This window comes from Pogona vitticeps, chromosome 6, assembly GCF_051106095.1.
Source record: "Pogona vitticeps strain Pit_001003342236 chromosome 6, PviZW2.1, whole genome shotgun sequence".
In the NCBI taxonomy this organism is placed as follows: domain Eukaryota; kingdom Metazoa; phylum Chordata; class Lepidosauria; order Squamata; family Agamidae; genus Pogona; species Pogona vitticeps.
The window spans coordinates 909,492-930,460 of record NC_135788.1 but is presented as its reverse complement, the minus strand read 5'-3'; the positions used below and the strand labels follow the sequence as shown (position 1 = coordinate 930,460).

General features: G+C 55.5%; 2 protein-coding genes across 9 annotated transcripts in view; one reads left to right on the top strand and one right to left on the bottom strand.

Annotated features, from left to right (window-relative positions):
• The window catches only part of KRABD3 (KRAB domain containing 3), a 37,938-nt gene extending 25,704 nt beyond the window's left edge, over positions 1-12,234 (top strand). For 4 of the 8 annotated variants that reach the window (XM_078378453.1, XM_078378450.1, XM_078378451.1 and 1 more), the window contains 9 exons: positions 994-1,167; positions 3,784-3,948; positions 5,126-5,359; positions 5,864-6,160; positions 6,908-7,144; positions 7,962-8,123; positions 9,150-9,323; positions 9,932-10,081; positions 10,813-12,234. In XM_078378453.1, coding sequence (XP_078234579.1) covers positions 994-1,167; positions 3,784-3,948; positions 5,126-5,359; positions 5,864-6,160; positions 6,908-7,144; positions 7,962-8,123; positions 9,150-9,323; positions 9,932-10,081; positions 10,813-11,786 — 2,567 coding nt within the window. In that variant the 3' untranslated portion in view covers positions 11,787-12,234. Of the gene's footprint in view, positions 1-993; positions 1,168-3,783; positions 3,949-5,125; positions 5,360-5,863; positions 6,161-6,907; positions 7,145-7,961; positions 8,124-9,149; positions 9,386-9,931; positions 10,082-10,812 lie in introns of all 8 variants that reach the window. The other 4 variants (XM_078378452.1, XM_078378456.1, XM_078378454.1 and 1 more) reach the window with 4 other exon arrangements.
• A 1,613-nt stretch (positions 12,235-13,847) lies between these two features.
• LOC110082575 (uncharacterized) lies at positions 13,848-20,876 on the bottom strand. Its single transcript, XM_073002663.2, has 3 exons — positions 20,749-20,876; positions 19,140-19,369; positions 13,848-18,131 (listed from the first exon to the last, which is right to left on the bottom strand). The coding sequence occupies exons 2-3, from the start codon at positions 19,234-19,236 to the stop codon at positions 14,668-14,670; spliced, it is 3,561 nt and encodes a 1,186-aa protein (XP_072858764.2). The 5' UTR covers positions 19,237-19,369; positions 20,749-20,876; the 3' UTR covers positions 13,848-14,667.
• Positions 20,877-20,969: the final 93 nt, after the last annotated feature.

The following is a 20,969-nucleotide window of genomic DNA, read 5'->3' as shown; positions in this document are numbered from 1 at the left end:
TTTTAAAAATTAGAATGTTTTTGCAAGAGCTGTGATTTTTTTTTAAGGGTAACAATGCTATGTCTACGAACACGGAAGCTAGATTTTGTCCCCTACCGGTCTTTATTGGGCTGAGTGCCAGAGGTCTGTGGGTGCGCAGAAGAAAGCATAAAGGCTGAAAAGTATGAGGACCTCCTGGCTTTTCCCGTCTTCCCTTTCCCCGCTGCTGTCTTTCCCAGGGCTAGCTACCTTTACAGCTTTGCTCTGAATGCCCAGTCTTCCTTATCCCTAGATTTTCCAGATGGCTCCTTATCTGACTTTGCCTTCCTGACTTCCTCATCCAATCCCCCGGCATTCCTCATGCTGTGAAATAAAATAGCTTGTTTCTGGTCAAAAATAGTCTAAGGGTCTTAATATTGTGTTTGGTTTTTAATTTTATCTATATTTCATGTGCCTCCATAATTTTCAAATGTGCAGCTCTCTGATAGGGATAAAGAAAGAAAACTTAGAACCTCGTTAGTGTGATAAATTCCTCCGACGATATTATTTAGGGCTTTTTTTTCTGGAACCCTTTCATGTGCAGAGTGCGGTCTGTGCACCTGCCCCTACCCCGATAATCTCACCTTCCTGGGCCCACCAGGTTACCTGGAGGTCCAGCAGGCAAAGATGTGGGGAGACGATGGGGCAGCCGTCTCTGGGCGTTCTCTCCCACCGGCCGGCAGCTCCATCCAGCAGCCCCTAGACTTCTGGGGAATGAGGTGGAGGTGACAATAGCAGCCCCGGGATACCCAGCACTCCCTAGAGTAGACCCTTTCAGTTCACAGGGAAAGGAGCCAAGAGGCATCTCTTCAACCTTTAAAGCGGTGGCCTCAGAGTATTCAATGGGCTCTAGCCTTTCACTGATGCCTGTCCTTTTTCCAGCTGCCTTAAGGACTCTATTCCAGTGGAGTGGCACAAGAGGAAGAGGATTTTAAAAAGCCCCAAATAACTCAAATCCTGTCCTCCTTTCTGCAGGCGGCGGTTGTGCCAGCACCCCTTTGCAAGGGCTGGAGCGATGCCTCCAGGATCTCCCTCCGAGCTCCCTCAGCCAGCCGTCATCCCCGGCCGTCAGCGCCTCTTTCAGCGCCTCCCCAGACGGAGGCCACCGGTGGCCGCCCGAGGCCGGGAAGTGGGCCAGGACGGAGGGAGGTGAGAGCAGGGCTGTGGCTTCCAGAGGGGTGGCCTGGAGCCAGGGGTGAAGGGTGATGGGAGAGGTGGTCCAGCAACAGGGCCCCTACAGGGGGCAGTTCCCTCGAGATCACCAGCACTGGAAGGGGCTCCACTTCAGCCAGGCGTTTGGGCGGTAAAAACGTAGTGAGGGAACAAAGAGCAAATATGCTTAATGGGAATATGATCAGGTGGAATGCGCCCATCCTGTTTCCCTGGAATTTTTGCTTGTGTTCCAGTTGTCCTTCTTCTATCACTTTTTGGGACGTTTAAATTGAAAGATATTAAAAGAATTCTTAAGGCTTTTAAAATTCTGAAGTGCTGAAGGCCCTCCGTTGGGAGCTTTATCCCCTATCTAAAAACAGTGGATCGAGCAGAGACGTCCAGCGCCCCGTCTTGCCCGACGAGACTTAACCACTTTCAGCCGGTGACGCCAGATTTGGTGGACAAAGCGCTTGATCGCTGTCGGGCCACCACTTCCTCTCTTGACCCTTGCCCAGCCTTGCTAATCAAAGCAGCCAGGCCTACAACAACCGAATGGGCTATGGCAATAATGAATGGGTCTCTCCAAGGAGACACTCATTAGGCTCATTAGGAAGAAAACGAGGTTAGTGGTGGACGATATTGGTAATTACAGGCCCGTCACCAATGTTTTTTTTCCTTAGTAAAGTGGTAGAGAGGGTGGAGGCTGACCAGCTTCAGGCCCTTCTGGATGAAACCAACGCCCTGGATCCGTTCCAGTTGGGCTTCAGCCCACGCCACAGCACAGAAAACAGCATTGGTCACCCTGTTCGATGACCCGCTGAGGGAGGCCAACAGGGGCAAAATGTCTTTGTTGGTCCTCCTCAGTATTTCAGCCGCCTTTGATACCATCGACCACGGTATCCTCCTGGGGAGGCTCTCCCACCTGGGAATTGGTGGCCTGGCGCTTACCTGGCTCCGATCCTTCGTGGAGGACCACCCTCAGAGAGTCCAGCTTGGGGAGAGCGTCTCGGCCCTGTGGAGCCTCAGTTGTGGAGTTCCGCAGGGCTCTATTATCTCCCCAATGCTGTTTAACATCTATATGAGGACGCTGGGAGGGGTCATCAGGGGGTGTGGGGCTTCGTGTCATCAGTACACAGATGATACTCAGCTCTAAATCTCCTTTTTTCCAACAACAGTGGGGCTGTTCAGCAATGGATGCAGGTGAATGGACTGAATCCGGGCAAAATGCAGGTCCTTTGGGTGGGCGTCCCAGACATCAGTGGTCTGGGGAACTCCCTTTGTTTGGGGGAGGTGACTCTTATCGCAGAGAGTGAGATTTGCAGCTTGGGTGTAAATCTGGACCCGACGCTCACCATGGAGACCCAGGTGTCGTCAGTGGTCCATTCCGCGCACTTCCCACTTCCACCTTCGGCGGATTGCTCAACTGCGTCCCTATCTTGATGTGGGGGCGCTCACCACTTTGGTCCATGTGCTCATAGTCTCGAGATTAGACTACTATAATGCGCTCTACGTGGGGCTGCCTTTGAGACTGACGTGGAAACTTCAGATGGTATAAAATGTGGCAGCCAGACTTCTTACAGAGGTGAAAAGGTACCACCATATTCCCCCACTCAAGCCGCCTTGCATTGGCTGCCCATTCGTTTCTGTGTTGATTTCAAAGTTCTTGCGGTGACATATAAAGCCCTAAATGGTTTAGGACCTCAATATCTGGCAGAGTGCCTTCTGCCCAAGTCACTTGTTCCAGCCAGGCCGGGTGGCTGAAGGGCCTAACGCCAAGGGAGGTCCAGAAAGAAAGAACGAGGAACTGGGCCTTCTCAGCAGTGGCCCCTCGCCTTTGGAACAACTTGCCAGTGGAGATCCGCCTGGCTCCCTCTCTGGATGTTTTCAAGAATAGACTTAATACCTGGCTATTTGGGCAAGCTTTCCCTCCAGCTGTATCTTAATTTCTCATACTTTCACCACCTTGGATCTATAATACTGTATATGTTTTTTGGTTGTATTGTTTTTGAATTTGTAAACTGCCCAGAGTAGACCTTTGGTCTAAATGGGTGGGATAGAAATCCAATCAATCAATCAATCAATCAATCAATCAATCAATCAATCAATCAGTCAGTCAGTCAGTCAGTCAGTCAGTCAGTCAGTCAAATAAACAAACAAACAAACAAACAAACAAACAACACAGTTAAAAATGACCTATAATTTTTAATGATTTAAACCAGTAGTGTCCAACCTTGGCCCTCCAGATGTTCTTAGACTACAGCTCCCAGAAGCCTTCACCACCACCTCTGCTGGCCAGGATTTCTGGGAGTTGAAGTCCAAGAACATCTGGAGGGCCAAGGTTAAACAGTAAATTTTACTCCAAAGGTAATAACTTTAGAAATCACCTTAGAACGGCAGAGCTGGAAGGGACCCTCTGGGATCATCCAGTCCAGCCCCTGCCCAGGAGGCCCAGATGGGGGGATCAAACTCCCAACCTCTGGCTCTGCAGCCGGAGGCCTCCTACACCCCTCAGCTACCCAGCAGTTCTTCTGGATATGGTTTACAAGGGTGTGAAATCTCAGGCCTTGCGCTCTAAGCCCTCGCCTTCAGCTGCTCTGCACTCATTTCCAACAGGAGCCACGCCGTCCAGGATCCCACCCCTTCAAGGCCTGGAGAACTGTTTGAAAGAGATCTCGCTGAATGGAAATCCGCTCCCACACTCGGCTGCTGGAGCCAGCCGCTTATGTGCCCAGAGGTCAAAAGGGATGGAGGGAGGACCCCAGAGGCTGCAGGGGGCAGGTAAGCCAGGTGGGTGGGTGGGGTGGAGGAAGGGCCCTCTTCCTGAGAGCAACACCTGCGGGAACATGGCTTGAGCCCCTCCGTCCTTGTAACCACGCCAGGGACCCTGTGGCAATTCAAAGTCGCATATATGTGCTTTCTTTTCCTCCTCGAGCATCTTCTCTCAGGAGGAAAATTGAATCTCTGTTCTTGATGTTCTGTAACAAAATGTAGCCTAAAGGTCCTGAAGTTAAATCATCATCCTCATTTTGGAGCAGCTGGAAGGGACCCTCTGGATCATGGAGCTGAAGAGGCCCAGGGGGGAATCAAACTCCCAACCTCTGGCTCTGCAGCCAGAGACCTCAGCCACTGAGTTTTGCAAAAAGCAGATGAGGGGAACTCTAGGAGACAGGAGAGCTGGACGGATTTGACGTCCAGCCAGTGAGACCTGGGGCCGGGGGGGGGGGGAGGAGCAGAGGGAGAAATAGGTTCTAAGGCAGTCACGGCAAACCTTTTTGAGCCCAAGTGCCCAAGTTGGAAAAGAAACACCACAACCCAGCAGGTGGCGAGGGGCGGCGGAAGGGGGAGTCCCAGGCACAGAGGTCATGCCCAACCCTGCCCCTGCCTATAGCTTGGCTGGCCCACCACTGCCACCAGGGCCAGCTGCTCTGGATCCTGGCCCACCACCCGTCAGGGCACTAGCACGGCGGCTGCCTCCTCCGCCTCCTCCTCCTCCTCAGGTTTGGTTGCCAGGGATAGTGATCCAACGACTTAAGAGTTTCCGTGCCCACAGAGAGGGCTCTTTGAGTGCCGCAGCTGTGGCACGCGGGCCATAGGTTCGCCACCCTTGTTCTAAGGAAAAGCGGTGTGCCTGTGTGGGTGGGGAGGGGGTGGGAGGACAGGTGGCCCGACGGAAGCCAAAATCTAGTTGTGAGCCCCAGCTACAGACAAGCCCTTGGCTCCTAAGATTTTCTAAGGGTGGGTGCATCAAACTCCTAAGAGCTTTTTCATTTGTTCTTGTTGGGGCCCAGCACTCGGAAACCGTATCATTCGGACTACAGCTTCCATGAACCTGCGACAGCATCACGTGGGTGGCTGGGGAGTCTGGGCACTGCAATCCCAAAGGTCATATTTCAGACGACCCCGCTCATTTTGGTTCTCATTTCACTCCACGAGGAGGTCTTTTCCGTTCTCCTAGGCAGCCCCGCCACCAGCCCCCTCCAGCATCTCCCTTCGGGCAGCATCCGCACCGAGGCCGGAACGGAAAGCTCTCCCCTCCACAGGCTGATGAACTGCCTCAAGGATATCCCCATCCGAAGGCCAAGCTACCTCCACACGCCCAGCCTCTCGTCTTCCTCCTCCAGCTGCAGTGAAACGGAGAGAGAGCGGGAGAGCCCCGGGAGGAGCCGGTCATGCTCAGACTGCGGGCAAGGTGGGCCTTGGGGACGAGGGTGTCGGAATCTGCCGGAGGCCAAGCTGTGGGAGCCTGGAGGGCTGCACAGATCGGGGGGGGGGGGCAGAGAAATGAACCAGCCACCAGTATCCACAGCACCGCACGGTCTGCAAAACCTTTCGGTGGATAGCTGTTGTGTCACGGCTCTTAACAGCCGCAAACTCCACCCATAGCCTATGAGCCCGTTTCATTTCGGCAGGCCTTGAATGTCTGTTGAGGAAGCAAACTTTCAGCGTGTTCGTCCTGTGCTTCCTCTTAAGAAAGGAAAACCACTCTGAAGTGTTTATAAAGGGCCTTTTAATGCAATCCTGTTTTGAGGATTGGGCTTATTTGTGTTTTCCTATAACCCGCTTCCACCACCTTTCCCAAACTCTTTTTTTAAAAATCTGTTTTTAAAATCCAGATTATTATGAATCACCCTGGGTCTCAGCTGTGGGAGGAAGGCAAGATAGGAACCCAAAAGACAAATGTGTCTATTTCCAGATACCTGCCAAGGATCCGAGATGGAGGAGGTCGTGGGGCCGAAGGAGGCAGAATCCTGGAGGAGGAGGAGGAAGAGGAAAAGGCGTCCTTCAGAACAGGAAGGGGACTTGGCTGTACAAGAACCTCGACTGGTGGAGGTGGGCCCTTGTGTCCTGCCAGCCTCCCCCCTCCACCGGCTGGAAAGCTGCTTGAAGGACAGGGCCCCGAGCCAGCCCCTGCCCTCCCACCTCCCCCCTGCCAGCGCTAATGCTCATCCGGACAGGATGCCCCAGGGAGGCAATGCAGGGAGCGCTGCAAGTAAGTGATGGGCTTCATCCGTGTCTGGTTCCCGGCCTTTTTCTTGGGGTGGGGTGTGTGTGTGTGTGTGTGTGTGTGTGTGTGTGTGTGTGTGTGTGTGTGTGTGTGTGTGTGTGTGTGTGTGTGTGTGTGTGTGTGTGTGTGTGTGTGTGTGTGTGTGTGTGTGTGTGTGTGTGTGTGTGTGTGTGTGTGTGTGTGTGTGTGTGTTTCCTTTGCAGGGGAAGGGCAGGTGATGAGTAGCTGCCTTCGGAGATGGGTGCTGTTCTCTGCCCAGCGGGCATCACAGAATTTCAGGTTAATGGACGTGAATACCTTTTCCAACACAATGCAGGTGGTTCCCATGGAAGTCCTGGTGGCCGTTTCACCGGCAGGCACACACGCAGAGGGTACCTCCTGGAGGTGGCTGCTCTGGTCGCCGAGATGCCGCAGCTGCGGCTGAGACCTCCTCTGAACTCACACAGGGACAGGATCATATGCCTGCGGGATACGGGGAGCAACACACACTTCTTAGAATGGCTGTGGCTCAGTGGGTGGGAGCACCGGGGCGGGGAGCGTGAATCCCTCACACCTGAGCCGCCTTGGCCAAGCTCACCATGGTTCCAGAGCACCAGCAGAGGGACAGAATGTCTAGCGAACCACTCTGAATCTTGTCACATCTTTTAAAAAACCCTTGGAGGGTTGCCCTACAGCAGAATCCATTCAACATCACAGAGTTATTAATGATTACCTTTCTTGCGGCTGTAACAGAGGTGGCCTGCAGTCCATCAAGGTCTCCCGAAGACACCCCAACAGCTGCCGCAGCCGCCCCAGCAGCAGCAGCAACCCCAGCAATGCTCTGTGCCCTGAGTCATTGCGACGCATCGGCCCTGGGCCCCTTGGGCAGGACGTCTGGATTGGGTGCAGGGTGGGGCCGCCCAGAAGGACGGGTTCAGCGTTCTCTTCCTGAAGGTGACACTGCAGCTGAACTCCACTCACAGGCTGGGGGTAGGTGTGCTGAGGATTTGCTTGCTTTTGCTTGTTTGTTTATTTTTTTTATTGGTTGGTTGGTTGGTTGGTTGGTTGGTTGGTTGGTTGGTTGGTTGGTTGGTTGGTTGGTTGGTTGGTTGGTTGGTTGGTTGGTTGGTTGGTTGGTTGGTTGGTTTCTTTCTTTCTTTCTTTCTTTCTTTCTTTCTTTCTTTCTTTCTTTCTTTCTTTCTTTCTTTCTTTCTTTCTTTCATTCATTTTACCCTCCATTTTCCTTGCAGAGGACCTAAGGCAGCTTGCAACATTGAAATTCGATATTTATAAATATTTAAAATCATGAGTAAGCAACAATGGTTAACATCATTAAATTTAAAAACAATGAGTATGAAGAGGCACCTCGCATCTTTAAAAAGACAAGGAAGGGGTTCACTCCCAAGTCCTCGGAGTCTTTGTTTAGCATGCAAACGGCTCCAACACATGGGTTTGTAAGCACAAGCGGCGTTCCCGGGTCCAGTAGGCTTTAACAGTTCTGAGGGGTGTTTGTCAGGTTGAGGGATTCCCCGTGTGGCCCTCCAGTGTCCATTCTGAATCATTCCAAGGGTTTTATTAACCTTGGAGAGATGAGAGCAGGAAGCAATAATCAGAACGGTAGAAAGAAACACAGGGCGTTCGTTGGACAAGCCAACCAATACAAGGAAGAGTTGAATCTTGGAAGTCAGTGGGTTTTGTCCCTGAGCTCAGCATCCCATCATTCCAGGGATGGGAAGGCAGGTATTGAGGCCCATGTTCAGACGCTAAGGCTCAAAGACAACTCGCGTCCTTTGTTTGCCTCCTGCAGCTGCACAGAAAGTGGCGACCAGTCATCGTCACCCCCAGAGCTTGGCAAACTCCCCAGGTGAAACGCCAGCCCATCCTTTGAAGCTGGTGGCCGGCAACGCCCTGGACAACTCTGCACCAAGAGAGGGGGACTCCGAGAGAGGCACGTCCTCAGTGGAAGGAGGTGAGACCCTTTTCTTGAGACACGAGCGCTGAGAGGAAAAGGCGCTCTTCCCCTGGAGGAAAATGAAAAACTCCAAGAGGCTGGTGTGGGCCTTCGCCTGCGTGCCCGTGGGCTGGAAACCCCAAACCCCTCCATTTTACTGCCCTGAACGGCGTCTCCTCTAGAGCTCGCCGAAGCTACTTTTTGGAGAGAACCTCCAAGAATCCCTGGCCTCAGGCCTTGAGGGGGAATCTGGCACCCCTGGGGGCTCCATTTGCCCCTTTGGGATTCCCCAGACACCCACAGCCCCCTTATGCACACTGCCATGGTTTACTGGCTTCCCAGTCTCTTCCCCAGCTAACCCCAAAAAGATCGGAAGGGCTACTTATTGGCAGTTTGGCTTCATCCCTGGGCAGATAAAAAAGCTTGAACTAAAATACGTGGGCGTTTTAATCACAGACACAGGCCCCAGAAATATGAACATGGCCCCCAGGCTGAAGGGCCTGTCTTTGCTGGAAGGCTTTGAAATCCCGCAATTGCAAGAGATGGGCTCCTTTCCACTGCAGGCCAGGAAGGTCCCCGAGCCCTCTAAGCGCACCGACCAATGGGAGCCCAGGGTTTCCGAAGGCTTTCCAGGTTTACAGGGGCTTCCCTTCCCTTCAATGGGTCATGGACTCCTTCCCGTAAGCCCCAGCCCGTAGGGCAGCTTTGCAAGCCAAAATTCCCCATCCCAGCTCTGCCTGGCAGCCTCTCAAGCGAAAAAGCTTCTGCCTGCAGGGAGAGGACGCGCCAGAGAAGGCGTCCAGGCTGAGACCCCGTGGAGAACTCTTCCCAGTCAGCGTGGGCGACATGGGGCCGGAGGGAGCCGCGGCGAGGCAGCTCTGGGGGTCGAGGAGGGTTTGGATGAGGCGCAGTGGCTCCTTCTGACAGCCATTGCCAGAATCTGCCCGCCCTTCCCTGGCACAGCCGAACGGTGGCTCTCGGCTTGGGACTCTCCCACGAGGGGTCTTCTTGCTCAGCTCAGGGACAACGTCTGTCTTGGCACAGAAGGAAGGGACAAGCGCAGTCCGCTCCAGGGGCTGATCCGGTGTCTCAAGGAGATCGCCACACGGGGACCCAGCCCCGTCCGCCAGTCCGCCAGCCGTTCCCCCGGGGAGCTGAGGGGCAAACCAGCTAAGGAAGAAGAGGAGGAGGCGGCTACGAGGAGGGCACCCCAGGAAGGTGAGCTGCGCAGGAGGAGCAACGTGTGCTTTCGTGGACAGAGTGAAAGATTAGGGACGCAGGTAGGCCTGGGTTCGAATCCCGTGGAGTGATGCTTTGAGCTCCTGGCAGGAGAAAAACAGCTACTTCCTCCTGAATTCATAGGTCAGAGAAATGGTCGTTCCAGGCTGCATGGGCCACACTGAGCTTGGCTTGGGATTGGTGAGAGTTAGGAAGGCTCCCCCAGAGTTCCTGCTTTTGCGGGGGGGGGGGGTTCTCTGCTGGGAGGCACCTGCACACCAGCAGCCCTCGGCCACAGCCAGCGCGGTAAGCCTTGCCCTGCTTTTGATTGGGGCACAACCTTGCTCTGATACCTCATCTCGCCCACCTACAATTGCATAAGCAGCGACTTGGAAATACTTTCTGCCAAACTCAGTGGGGCTTCCTCCTGCGTAGAGTTGCCAGTGCACCTCACTCTTAACCACTTGGGAGTTCTTAGGGAAATGAACACCCTCAAATTTTCCTGCAACTGTTTAATTTGGGCCGGTCTGGCAAACCGGTCCTGGCACAGACCCCCGGGGCTCTCCTCCAGCAAACGGTGGGTGTTGTGTCGCTTGTTTCTCTCGCAGAATCTGCCCCCACCAGTCCTGCGGCCGGCGCCATGGGGAGCAGACACCCGGGCCGGTCGAATGGGAGGTCATTCGCATGCCAGTCCTGCGGGCCGGGGCCGAGCAAGTCCAACTCACAAAGGAATGGAGCGAAAAGGGCTTTTGAGGCAGGTGAGGCAGAAGGGCAGAACACAGACCTAGCAATCGGAAGGGCCGATGGAGCCCCAAAGTCCGGCCCTCTTGAGCAAGGGGTAGCTCAGTGCCACGAATGCTGCCCAGTTAAGTCTCCGTTTGGGCCACTTTTAGAAAGAGGTGGAATTCCCCTTCTCCCTTCTTGAAAAAAATCACACGGAACCCCTCGGGCTTCTGTGGCTGCCCTGAGCAAGCCCAGCAATGGGTGCTGCCTGCAGAATTCCAGGGTCTGTGCTACGGGTCCAGATTTCTGGGCCTTGTGGGCCAGACATGGCCAATAGCTGCTGAAATGGTGCCAGGAGGCTGATGGGGTTTTTTGCACTGCCCGGTGGTGGGTGCGCATGCGCTTGCTTTCAGAAGCTGTTTCTGCGACGGCTGGCAGAGTTCAGGCTTCCAGGACTGTCTTTGGCCAAGCAGGATCTCAGTCCACCTGCACGCACGCACACGCACACGCACGCACACGCACACGCACACACACACACACACACACACACACACACACACACACACACACACACACACACACACACACACACACAACACAGAGGTGTGCTCCCGTTTTGCTTTCATGCTTTTCTTCCTTTCAGCGGGCTGATTTCCTTGCCCGGTGGACAGGAGGGGAAATGGAGAGCCTCCCTTTTCTTGTGTGGCTATCATTAAACAAGAGGAAGCCCAAAGCTCTCTCTTCTCCGTTTATTCTCTGATTTCAGCCCAGGACAATGACGACACAGCTCTAGGCACACAGTCCTGCGGTACCGAACCCCAGGGGGAAGGGGAGCCAGGAAGCGCCTCCAAGCAGAAGTCTCCCAGCCCCGACCTTCCTCTTCCCTACCGTCGCCGCTGCGGGAGTGGGACGTCTCCGGAGAGCAAGGCGGAGGTGGGGGGCCTGGGGCCCCTCCTGTCCAGGAAGCTGGACCGCCTGTCTGCGGACATGGGGGCCATCTGCAGGGACGTGGCCCAGCTGCAGAGCCACCTGGACCGGCTGGAGCAGGACGCTCGGGGCTGGGGGCTGGAGCTGGCCACGCTCCGCATGGAGAACCGGAGCCTGAGCGAGTACGTGCGGCGGATGGAGGGCCGGTGCCGGGCCCTAGAGAGCCGCTCGCGGCGCAACAACCTGCGGATGCTGGGCCTGCCAGAGGGGGCCGAGGGCAGCGATCCGCTCTCCTCCTTCTTGCAGAGGACTCTCCCGGAGATGCTGGGCTTGCCCCTGGAGTCCCGGCCCCCGGAGGTCGAGAGCGCCCGCCGGGTCCAGGGCGGTGGCATGGCCTGGGACCCCGCTGGCCGGCCCCGGCCGGTCGTGTTCCGGCTGCTGCGCTTCGCCGACAAGGCGGCCATCCTGCAGGCGGCCCACGGGCGGCCCCTCAGCTACGCGGGCGTCCAGGTCACCATCCTGCCGGACTTCTGCTCCTCGCTCTCCCGACGCCGGCAGGTCCCCTTTGGGGCGGCCAGGAGGAGTCGGTGGCTGGCGGACCCCTGCTTCAGCCCTCGGCACACCTCCTTCTACCCCCCTTGGCCCCAAGGGCGACGGGGGCCTCTGGCTGCCTCTGGCCCCTTGGCCGGCGAGAGGGAGGTCAGGGCCCCCAAAGGGCCAGGGGCGGGAAACTGGGGGGGCGATCTGTTAGCAGGCTCAGGGCATCACAGGGGCTGCCATACTCCGGGAGGCTGCGAACCACACAACCCATGATTCTCTTTTGGCAACGCAGCACCTGCGGAAGAAGACGTGGCACTTCGCCCCGAATGGCCTCTCTTCTGGCTGAGCCACTTCATAGACGGAGGGTCGCCCAGCTTTTCCCCTACCTCACACCCTCCAGAGGGGTTGGCTGCCAATGCCCCCCATCCTCCCCTGCCAGTGGGGCTGCACGCACTTTTTTTGGGGGGGGGGCAACCGCCCCACTGTGGGATTTCCTCGCCCTTCCTCCTGTGGCCTGGGCACCACCCGCTTTGGGGAAGAGGAGGAACTGGAGGCTAGACGTATGCTTTCAGAATGTTTTGTTTTTATATTCTTAAGGTATATTTTAAAGAAAACAATATTTTGTATCGGTATTTTGTTTCTATGTCTTGTTATTTGCTTACCCCAAGTCTTTCTTCTGGGCTGTAATAAATGTAAATAATAAAGAACTGGGGAAACCGTGTCTGGTGCCTCTTGTCCAGAGGAACTCTTCCAAAAGGCGAGTTTTCCTGGCCCTTTCTCTCCCCTTCTGCTCCCCCGCTGAGAGGGTCCAGCTGTGGAGGAAGGCCAGCGGGCGCTCCTGGTCCTGACTACAGAGAGAGGGTGCGGGCATCGCGAAAACACCCAGGCTGCCTGCCATGCAGCCGACGGCCCAAGCGAGGCTTTCTGATCGAGGGGTGCTGAGTGCACGCCAGGCCTCGGCGTGTCCGGAGAATACGCCCAGGAACATTTGGTTTGCTTCTGAACCTGTCCAGCGCCTCCAGGGCGTGAACCCTTCAGGTACCATCCCTATTCTTCCGCACAGGGAGGCAATTGGGATGGGTTACATGGAAGGATGACACGTTCTCGTTTGAACGCTGGTGTTTTCAAGCTCAAGCAAAGAGGCTTGCGGGAGACGCCAATCTGCTGGCCTGAGATAGGTTGCCTATTTGTAGACCTTTTGCTGCACACTTGGGGGGAAAAGGGAGAGAATTCACTGCTCCACCCCCAGGCAGCAGAACGTCGAGGGCTGCCCTTTCTTCTACTGTGATGCCCTCGGAAACTGGGGGTGGTGGGTTACGACTAAAGCTGCTCGCTTCCAGAGCGGCAGCAGCCCCCTGCTGCCTCAGTCTTAGGGGGTGCTAAGCCCAGCGAGGGTCCTTGTAACCCATGAGCCCAGCCTTCCACCAGAAAACCTTCATTAGGGTGGTTGGTTGCTATTTTCCTCTTCCTGGGAGCCTGCTGTGGCCTTTATTAGCCCTGCGATGGGCCAAGCCATCCCCTGGCCTCATGGTTCACCTGCCTTAGAAGGGCAGGCACCTTGCCAAGGAGGAGACAGACGCTCCACACCAACTCTCTCCTGGGGTGCCCAGTCCCCTCCAGTGAAACTAAGGTGGCTCTCCACTCTTCTCTCCACCTCAGGTGCATTGAAGGAAGAGGGGCTGGCGGAGCCTCCCCCGCACCTGCCAGTTCCCCCACCCCACCCCACCAGCAGCCTTCTTGGCATGGGCACCTGATTGCTCAGGCACCACTTGCATGCCTTCCTTGGACTCCTGCAAAGCAGAAGAGCGTTCAGGAGAGCTTGGCCAGATCACATCCCAGGCCTCTTAGGTCAACTGTTCTGACCCAACTGCAGCTCTCCAGATGCCCCCGGGACGCGCCCCCCGTTTGAAATGTGGTGGGCCATGACCACGTGCGTCACCACCACTGACCCCTCCACCTCTTCCTAAGGGGCACCAGGACTGTGAAGTGTGTGTGGGGGAGGAGATGATGGCACTCCGCTTCCTGCCTCAGGTGTACGGCCATGCCTGCTCTTCCTTGTCCTGTTTGCACGTTTAGGGCCTCTGCTTTTAGTCACAAATCCTGGGACCTTCTTTTCATTTAAAGCTATCGTCATCTGAGCCAGAGGGGACCCAAAGGGCAGTTCCTCCTTTGAAAAGAAAGGGGACGCCTGACCCCCATCCGCAAGTCGCACAGGATTCACGCAGGTTCATTCCCAGGTACACCCGTTTCCACAGTGGGACCTGATCCAGGAGCCGGGAGGAAGGCAGCCTGCGTTCCAGCTGATACATCCAAGAAAGTGACACAAAAACAGGCAAAGCTGGGAGTGGTTTTTACTAAGACGTGAGAGCAGAAATAGAAGAAAACATTGGGAAATACACTGAATGAAGAACAGAGGGGGACAGGAAATGAATGTAATCGTCTGACTAAAAAGTTATTTCCATTACATATACGATACATATTGGTTCTTTCAAAGTGGGTGTATGATAGATAACGGCTCCCTCTAGTCAGCTGTGGCACAATAAGGCCTGATTTACAGTACTGGATCAAACAAATTTATAATGACAGATGTAATTCTGAAAGCAGAGGAAGAATTAAAAGGAAAAGCACCTAAATTTAAGCTTGTTTCCTGCTAGGCGAGGGGCATCTTGAAACAGAATTTTAAGATTGGGTTGTGGGGGGATGCAGTGGCTGAAATCCTGCTGCCTGGCATATTGGAAGTGGCCTCTAGAGCAGGGCCACTGAATCAGTGGAGATCTGGTGCGTCCACTCCTCCGTAAGTTTCCATGCATTCAGATGGTTACTTATTTGTTTTTCTATCACTGCAACTTACTTGTTGCAAGTAGAGTAACCCAATTTGAGTCAATGGGGCTTACTGAGAAGTGGACTCCCTTCCAAATCTCCATGGATTCTGTGTGTGACTTGCCACGCTAAGCAAGAGGATTTCAGCCAGAGTCTTGCCCAGTTGGTAACGCATCAAGATCTTTCCACAGCTGAAAAAAGTACCCCAGCAAAATCTCCCCACCACCACCTGCTAGGAAAAAAAAGGGACCATGCTTTGGCTGTAGGTTTGGGGATTGGGGCCTGGGGTCTGTGAGTTGCACAAGGCCTTCCTCCTTCCTTCCCCTTGACTGAGCTACTGCTTTCGGGTGAAGGTGTTTGGCAAAACTCTTTCCTTAAGGTTCCTCAGCAATAAGGCACGCTCCTTGAAACCCAGTTGGCGTTCCTTCTCTTCTGAACGGATCAGCAGGTCAATGCATTCCGAAAAGGTAATGGGGCTGCTTTTTAAGGCAGATTTTGGCAGCTTCTGAAGGTGACTTGTTAACATCTCAATAAGTCTGACCAACTCCTTTTCTGCTTGGTCAGCTTCCAACAAAACACTTGAACATACATCATTTTCTGTCATTTTCTGTCTAGATGTGCCCTGGTATCTCCTCTTCAGGCCTGCAAAGCTCCGTTTTTCTTTGACTATTTGATAATCCCACACAAAGTCTCCACTGAAGTGGTTTTGCCAGATGCACTGGCCAGGACACACCATGCAGTGTGGTGTGTTCATCGCAAGACGTTCCACATTTCCACGGTTATTTTGAGCTCCACAGACGTACTGACAGGTGTAGCTACAGTTCTGGCAGTTGACTGCTCTGTTCCTGGGGTCACAAGTCAGTCTTTTCACAAGCAGCACGCTTTCCACCTCATACTCAAAATCTTTGTGGGCCTCCATGTCTCTCCAGTGTTCTTCCAGAACCCTGCATGTCTCTCTCAGCTGCCTGAGAGCCACCAGTGCCATCTGGACTCTGTGCCTCACACCCTGCAGGGTTGGCTCATCAAGAATGTCTGCTAACGAGGTTAACCTCCGAGGCTGTAAGTTACTGAGAGACTGGAAAAATGTCTTCATGCTCTTCAGCCCCATCTCCCAAAACATGCGGTTGAAATGGTAACTGTCTTCGTCGTTGCTGTCGAGCACGTTGCTGGCGAAGAGAGCGGAGTTATTGAAGGGAAAGAAAGCCGGGGTGCCGGCGGCATGCGTGGCACAGGTGACCTCTCCTGCCTTCAGGGCCTCAACCACAGGGGGGGTCTGCCCATCGGCAAAGGTGACCAGGATCTGGATGTTGTCTCCGATGTCCCGTCCAAAAACTGAGAACACTTGGTCAAAAATGTACTTCTGGAGTTGAGTCAGGCGTGGTTGGGAGGCCTGGACCACGATGCAAACGGCATCGATGTGACGGAGGCCACCTGGGCTGTTGAAAAACTCCCGAATCTTCTCCAGGAGCACCTGGTCCCGCTGCCTGCCCCTCGTGTCCCCAAATCCTGGCGTGTCAATGAGGGTCAGGGAGCAAGGGAATGGCCGCCCCCGGTTCAGGTGGACTTCATAGGCGGTCAAGGTGTCCGTGCGGCTCTCGGCCTGGCTCTGTCTGGGGTCTTCTTGCACCAAGCTGAATCGGAACTCATCCTCCCACTGCACACCCAGCAGATAGTTCATCATCCCATCTACCATCATACTTTTCCCTGCTCCGGTCTCCCCCAGCAGCACGACGACTCTGTGAGGAACCTGGGGGTCCTCCTGTTTCCCAAACCTGTACTTTCTCCAAGGGGCCTTCGCGGGAAAGGCTACCTTCTCAAGCGGGAGGGCGTACACGGAAGGCGTCCCTTCCCTTAAGATTCGGCTGGCTTGGCAGAGAGAGCTGGCAACGTCCTTTGGCATGCCTTTGGGGTCTGGGTGGTAGGCAGTCCCTCCTTCTGTCAAAGGGGCAGAAGGGAAGGCCAGGGGGGCTCCACTCTTCTCCTTTCCTCCCACAGCCCTGGGCTGGGCTGGATCCCTCTCTCCTCCCTCCGCAGCGTTTCTCTCCTCTGCCCCAGAGCCTTGACTCCCCACAAGCAGCCCCGGGGATCCCGCAGGGCTGCTTTTGGAGCCCTCGAGCGAGGCTGCAGGAAGAGTCTTGACGGGGTCCGTGACGTCGCTGCTCTCACTACAGCCAGGTTTGCTCACGGCGGCGTAGCGGAATTCGTACTCTGTGTCTGGCCATAAGCCACGAACGGTGGAAGTGTCTTCCTTCTTTTGGAGGATAGAAGGCAGCCACCTTCCTTCCCCCACCAGCCTGTGTTCAATCTGGTAGCCGGAGATGGCCTCTTTTCCAAAGGAGGCTGGCGTGACTCTCAGCTGCACACTGTCAGGGGAGACCTTCTCCACCTTTAGCGGGAGAGGTTTGGATGGAGGCTCAAAGCTGGTTCCTTTCAGGTCCCCTCCTTCGTACAGGTAAATGGCTGCCCCTGGACGGCTTTTGTCTGGGACAGAGTCGACCAGGAACTCCGTCTCCCGACTGGCCTGGTTGGCCCTGGCAAACGCCAAGAAGGACCGGGCCGTCTCTCTGACTCTTCGGACGATGGCCTCATCTTCATGCCACTCCCCGGAGCCCTGAGTCTTGTCTTTGAATTCAGACGGGGGTCTCCTGGAAGGGAGATGGCGTTTCTGCTCAGGGAAATACGGATCTTCCTCGTGCAGCGAGGTGAACATGAACGCGACCACGAAGCCAGCCGCCGGAGAACGGCTTGTCTCAGGCGGGGCCTTTAGGCCAACGGCCTTGGACTCTTTCAAGCTCGAGAGGACAGAGTTCAAGAGGCCGACCTCCTTCTTTCTTTTACCAAAAGACCGACGCAGCTGGAGGGCGGACTCTTGGGCCTGCACTAAGACCTTCTCCAGATCTTTTTCCTCTTTCTCTCCTGTACGGACGGAAGGCACCGTTTTCGCCAGTTGCTCCCGGAAGCCCTGCCTGGATTGATGGCACTGCTCTCTGAACTTCTGGATTTTCCTCCCAATCTCAGGGAACCTCCTCCCGGCAGGCGCGCTCGAGAGAGCCTGGCCTTCTGCCTCCAGCTCCACCAGGCCCGCCATGGCCTCTTTAATGCCAGAATGCAGGGCATCGCTTAGCTCATGGAAGGACTGTGCACAGCAGGGCATCAGAGACTCCGGGAGTTGCAGGTTGTTCAGAGGATACAGGTGGATTTTGATCGGGACCCCCTTCTCTTCAGCCTTACCCAGAAGCCTGGAAAGGTTGGGATGTCCGTTCATGGGATCTGGAAGGGTACCTGGGTTGCTCAGAATGTGTTTTTCGTCTTCTTTGTCATCCGTTTTGAGAGATGTTTGGCCTTCTGAGAGAAACGCCACCTTCTTCTCTTCGGGTGCTGCTTTCTCTTCCATTTGATCCGAAGGTGTAGCATCGTTATCATAATCCCAAACGGCCTGGGTGCCATACCACACACCAGTGACCACGTGGGTGGCCTGAAATTCCCCTATGTTTTGATGAGAGACGACCTCAGGCCTTAAAGAGTTCAGATTCAGCTTCTCGAGCCTTTCTAGAGACGAAGACATGTAGGTGATGCGGCCGTCTGGGCGTCTGGACCGCAGGGGGCTGAACAGGTACTCTGCAGGTCCTTTCGCTTCGAACAAGCCACAGAGGAGGCTGGTCAGCAAGGAGGGCTTGATGCCCAGAGCAGCCGCCTTCTCGTCCAAGGTCTCGCAAGAAACCCGCATCGCTACTTCTGTGTTGTGGTTTAGCTGTTCTGCGTTCTTTTGGCAGGCCTCAGGGTCGAACAGCGTATGTTCTGTAGGAGTGAAAAAATAAGCTTCTGGTTAACGGAAAGCAGTGGCAAGTCCTTCCTCATCATTAAGAACGATCAGCTGCCCTCACGTCAATTCCAACTTATCGTGACTATTTCCGGGGTTTCCTAGGTAAAGGAGACATGGAAGGGGCTTCCCGTTTCCTTCTTCAGGGGTGGGGTGGGGGCACCACCCTGGGACGGTGCAGCTTAGCTTGCCCAAGACCACAGAAGCTGCTTCTTCTCTTAGGAGCGCAGGAATCGAACTCCCAACCTCGGGCTCTGCAGCCAGAGATCTAACTCACTGCCCTATCCAGACAGCTTTTTAATTGTTAATGAAAGGTGAATTGGGAGAAGGGGGGGGGGGAAGAGGGTGCACTTTGCACGGGACCAGACAATATCCGGCCACAGTCGAGACAGACTCAAAGAGTTCGAGGAAGGTATCATTTCCTCCCAGGACTCACACATGGCTCCCCTAAGTGTGCAAGAGCTGGAACTGGTCGTGACACTTCACTGGGAACCAAACCCTGCAGTCAGAACAAGGTGCTTTGCCAGCAAGGCAGGGGGAACCTCACGGGGGGGGGGGGGGAAGCAGCACCACTGGGGTTTGCCAATGGGGTCCCTGGGATCTCCCAAGCTCTCGCTGATGGCATGTATTGTGTTCAACAAGAAGGCGAGTCTCTCTCGCGCCCGTTTTGGGATGAGGACGGCTGCAACCTCCCTGGAGCCAACCAGGAGCCCATGAGGGCAGACCGCGTCCCTCTCCCCCCACGTTGCTTGGCCAGCTGACCGACCGCGCTGTGCTCATGAACAAGAGCTCCAAGCACGGCAGGTGGCAGTCAAGACCGGGAGCAGACTCGTCCATTCCCTAGAGGTCTCTAAAGGTCTAAAGGGCTCTTTGGAAGATGTCCAGGCCTCCGGGATCTCTCCACCTTTGCCTCCCCGGACTGGGCAGCAGGCGTATCCCCTTTTCCCTGCCAGCCTCTCGCCCCGACGACGGAGCAGGAGCATTACCTTGCAAGAGAGCATCCTTGTGGCAGTTGTAGAGCATCCCCAGCCGGAAGGGGCGCCCCAGGGCAGGCATCTCGACCCCGTCCGCCAGCCCAGCCATGGTTCAGAGACGGCCCAGAAATGTCACTCTTTTAGCTCTCTTCCGACTGGTGGAAAGTGTCGCTGACGCCGATGAAACTCAGACCTTTGGAACTTCAGGGACTCACAGAGGCACCCCTTGACGCCTTCCTCTTCTTTGATGACAGACGAGCGTGAAAATAAGCAGTAGTGAGTTTATGTGACGATACTAAAGCGCAGCGAGAACAAAAAGCAAGCAACCTGGGACTCCTGCTTTCACTTTGGCAGAAAGCAGAACGAACTGAACTCAGAAAAACAAGTCTTTTTGCCTGGCAAAGCAGAATGACTGCCCCTCTTTTAAAAGAGGTAGACTGCCTCTAAATATGGAGGTTCCATAGAGCCACTATAACCAGTAGCCATGGATTAAAAAAAGAGAGAGAGAGAGCAAGATCTGTGAACCACTTCTAAATCCCAGCCTGACATTCTCGAAAACAGTCCTTGACTTTTCAGGGTAGGAATCAGGATTTAAAATGTTCCCTTCTGTTAACTAGAAAACCAACACAAAACACGGTCTCAGAAGTTGTCTGAGGGCCAAGAAAGCAAGGTGTGGATCTTTCCGGAAAGCAGGTAGCTTGGTTAGAGGGGGGCTCCTGCAAACCCAGCCGGTCTGCATGGCGGATGGGATGCCAAGACGCAGCACAAGGGGTTTTTAAAAAGTCCCAGGAGAAGCCCAACTCATCACAAGGAGATGCCGAGGAGGAGCCCAGAGCCGGTCCCCTGAAAAGACCAGGGTCCCAGGAGGCTGGAGGACCCAACAGGGCGGGGAGGGGACGATGACCATGTGGTGGTCTTGAATTCATAGGGCCCCCTTACCTTGAGTGGGAAGTGACCCGGTAGCAGGGCACAGCAGGAGCTGTGGAGAGGGGAGGGCCCGGGGAGGGGAGGGGAATGAAGCCTCCTCAGCCAGGGCACACCAGTCCTGGGGGGGGGAGGGCAGGGAAGGGCCACAACCCGCCAAAACCTACCACCCTCCCCAGGAGCGGAGTCTGACTGCCAATACACAACCCCCCCCCCCGCAGTCCGAGTGGCTTCCCTTGCATCCAACCCCCAGCGAGGGGGTGAAGACCGGCAGCCTGCTCCAGGGAGACCTCCCCAGCTAGCGGCTGACCCGATGGACTGCGGGCCTTCCTTATATTCCTTTCATGAGGAGTCCTGCAAACCCAGCGCCCTGTGGCTTCCTTTACGGCGCTCACCCATCTCACGTAGGTCTTCCTCTTCTCCCAGGGCCTTCCTCTTTTGGGGGTGTTAGCTATTGCCGCTTCCCGGGGGGGGGGCAGAGGCTTTGCTGAGTCGTTTTCACTGGAGAGAGGGGGGGGGTCTCTCTCTCTCTCTCTCTCTCTCTGCCCTTCTCCCTCCCACCCCCTCCACCCTGAGAGATCGGGAGCCCCCAGAAGGTTTTCCGCCCCCACTCCCTCCCGCCAGCGGCCGAGCCCCGAACCCGGGGGAGCACGAGGAGCGGGGGGGGAGGGCAGCCCAAAGCCTCCGACCCCCTTACCTGGGCCTTCCCGGCCGGCCGGCCAGGGGCTTCGTCTGCTCGGAGCGCTGCGCGGCGCGTCTCTGGCTCGGGCGGGGTGCGCTCCGCGGGGGCGGCACCTGCTCGCCTCCTTTATAGACCCGAGGGTCCGGCCGAAAGCGAAAGCCAGCTCGGAGGACGGGCCGGGCGGGGGGGGGGCAGAAGCTGGGCGGCGGCGGCGAAGAAACGCGTCCCTTTCGGGG

Coding starts and splice junctions, on each gene's coding strand:
- LOC110082575 (XM_073002663.2), bottom strand. CDS start 19,236: ATGGCTGGGCTGGCGGACGGGGTCGAGATGCCTGCCCTGGGGCGCCCC. Junction 18,132..19,139: donor CAAGGATGCTCTCTTGCAAG/GTAATGCTCCTG, acceptor TCACTCCTACAG/AACATACGCTGTTCGACCCT.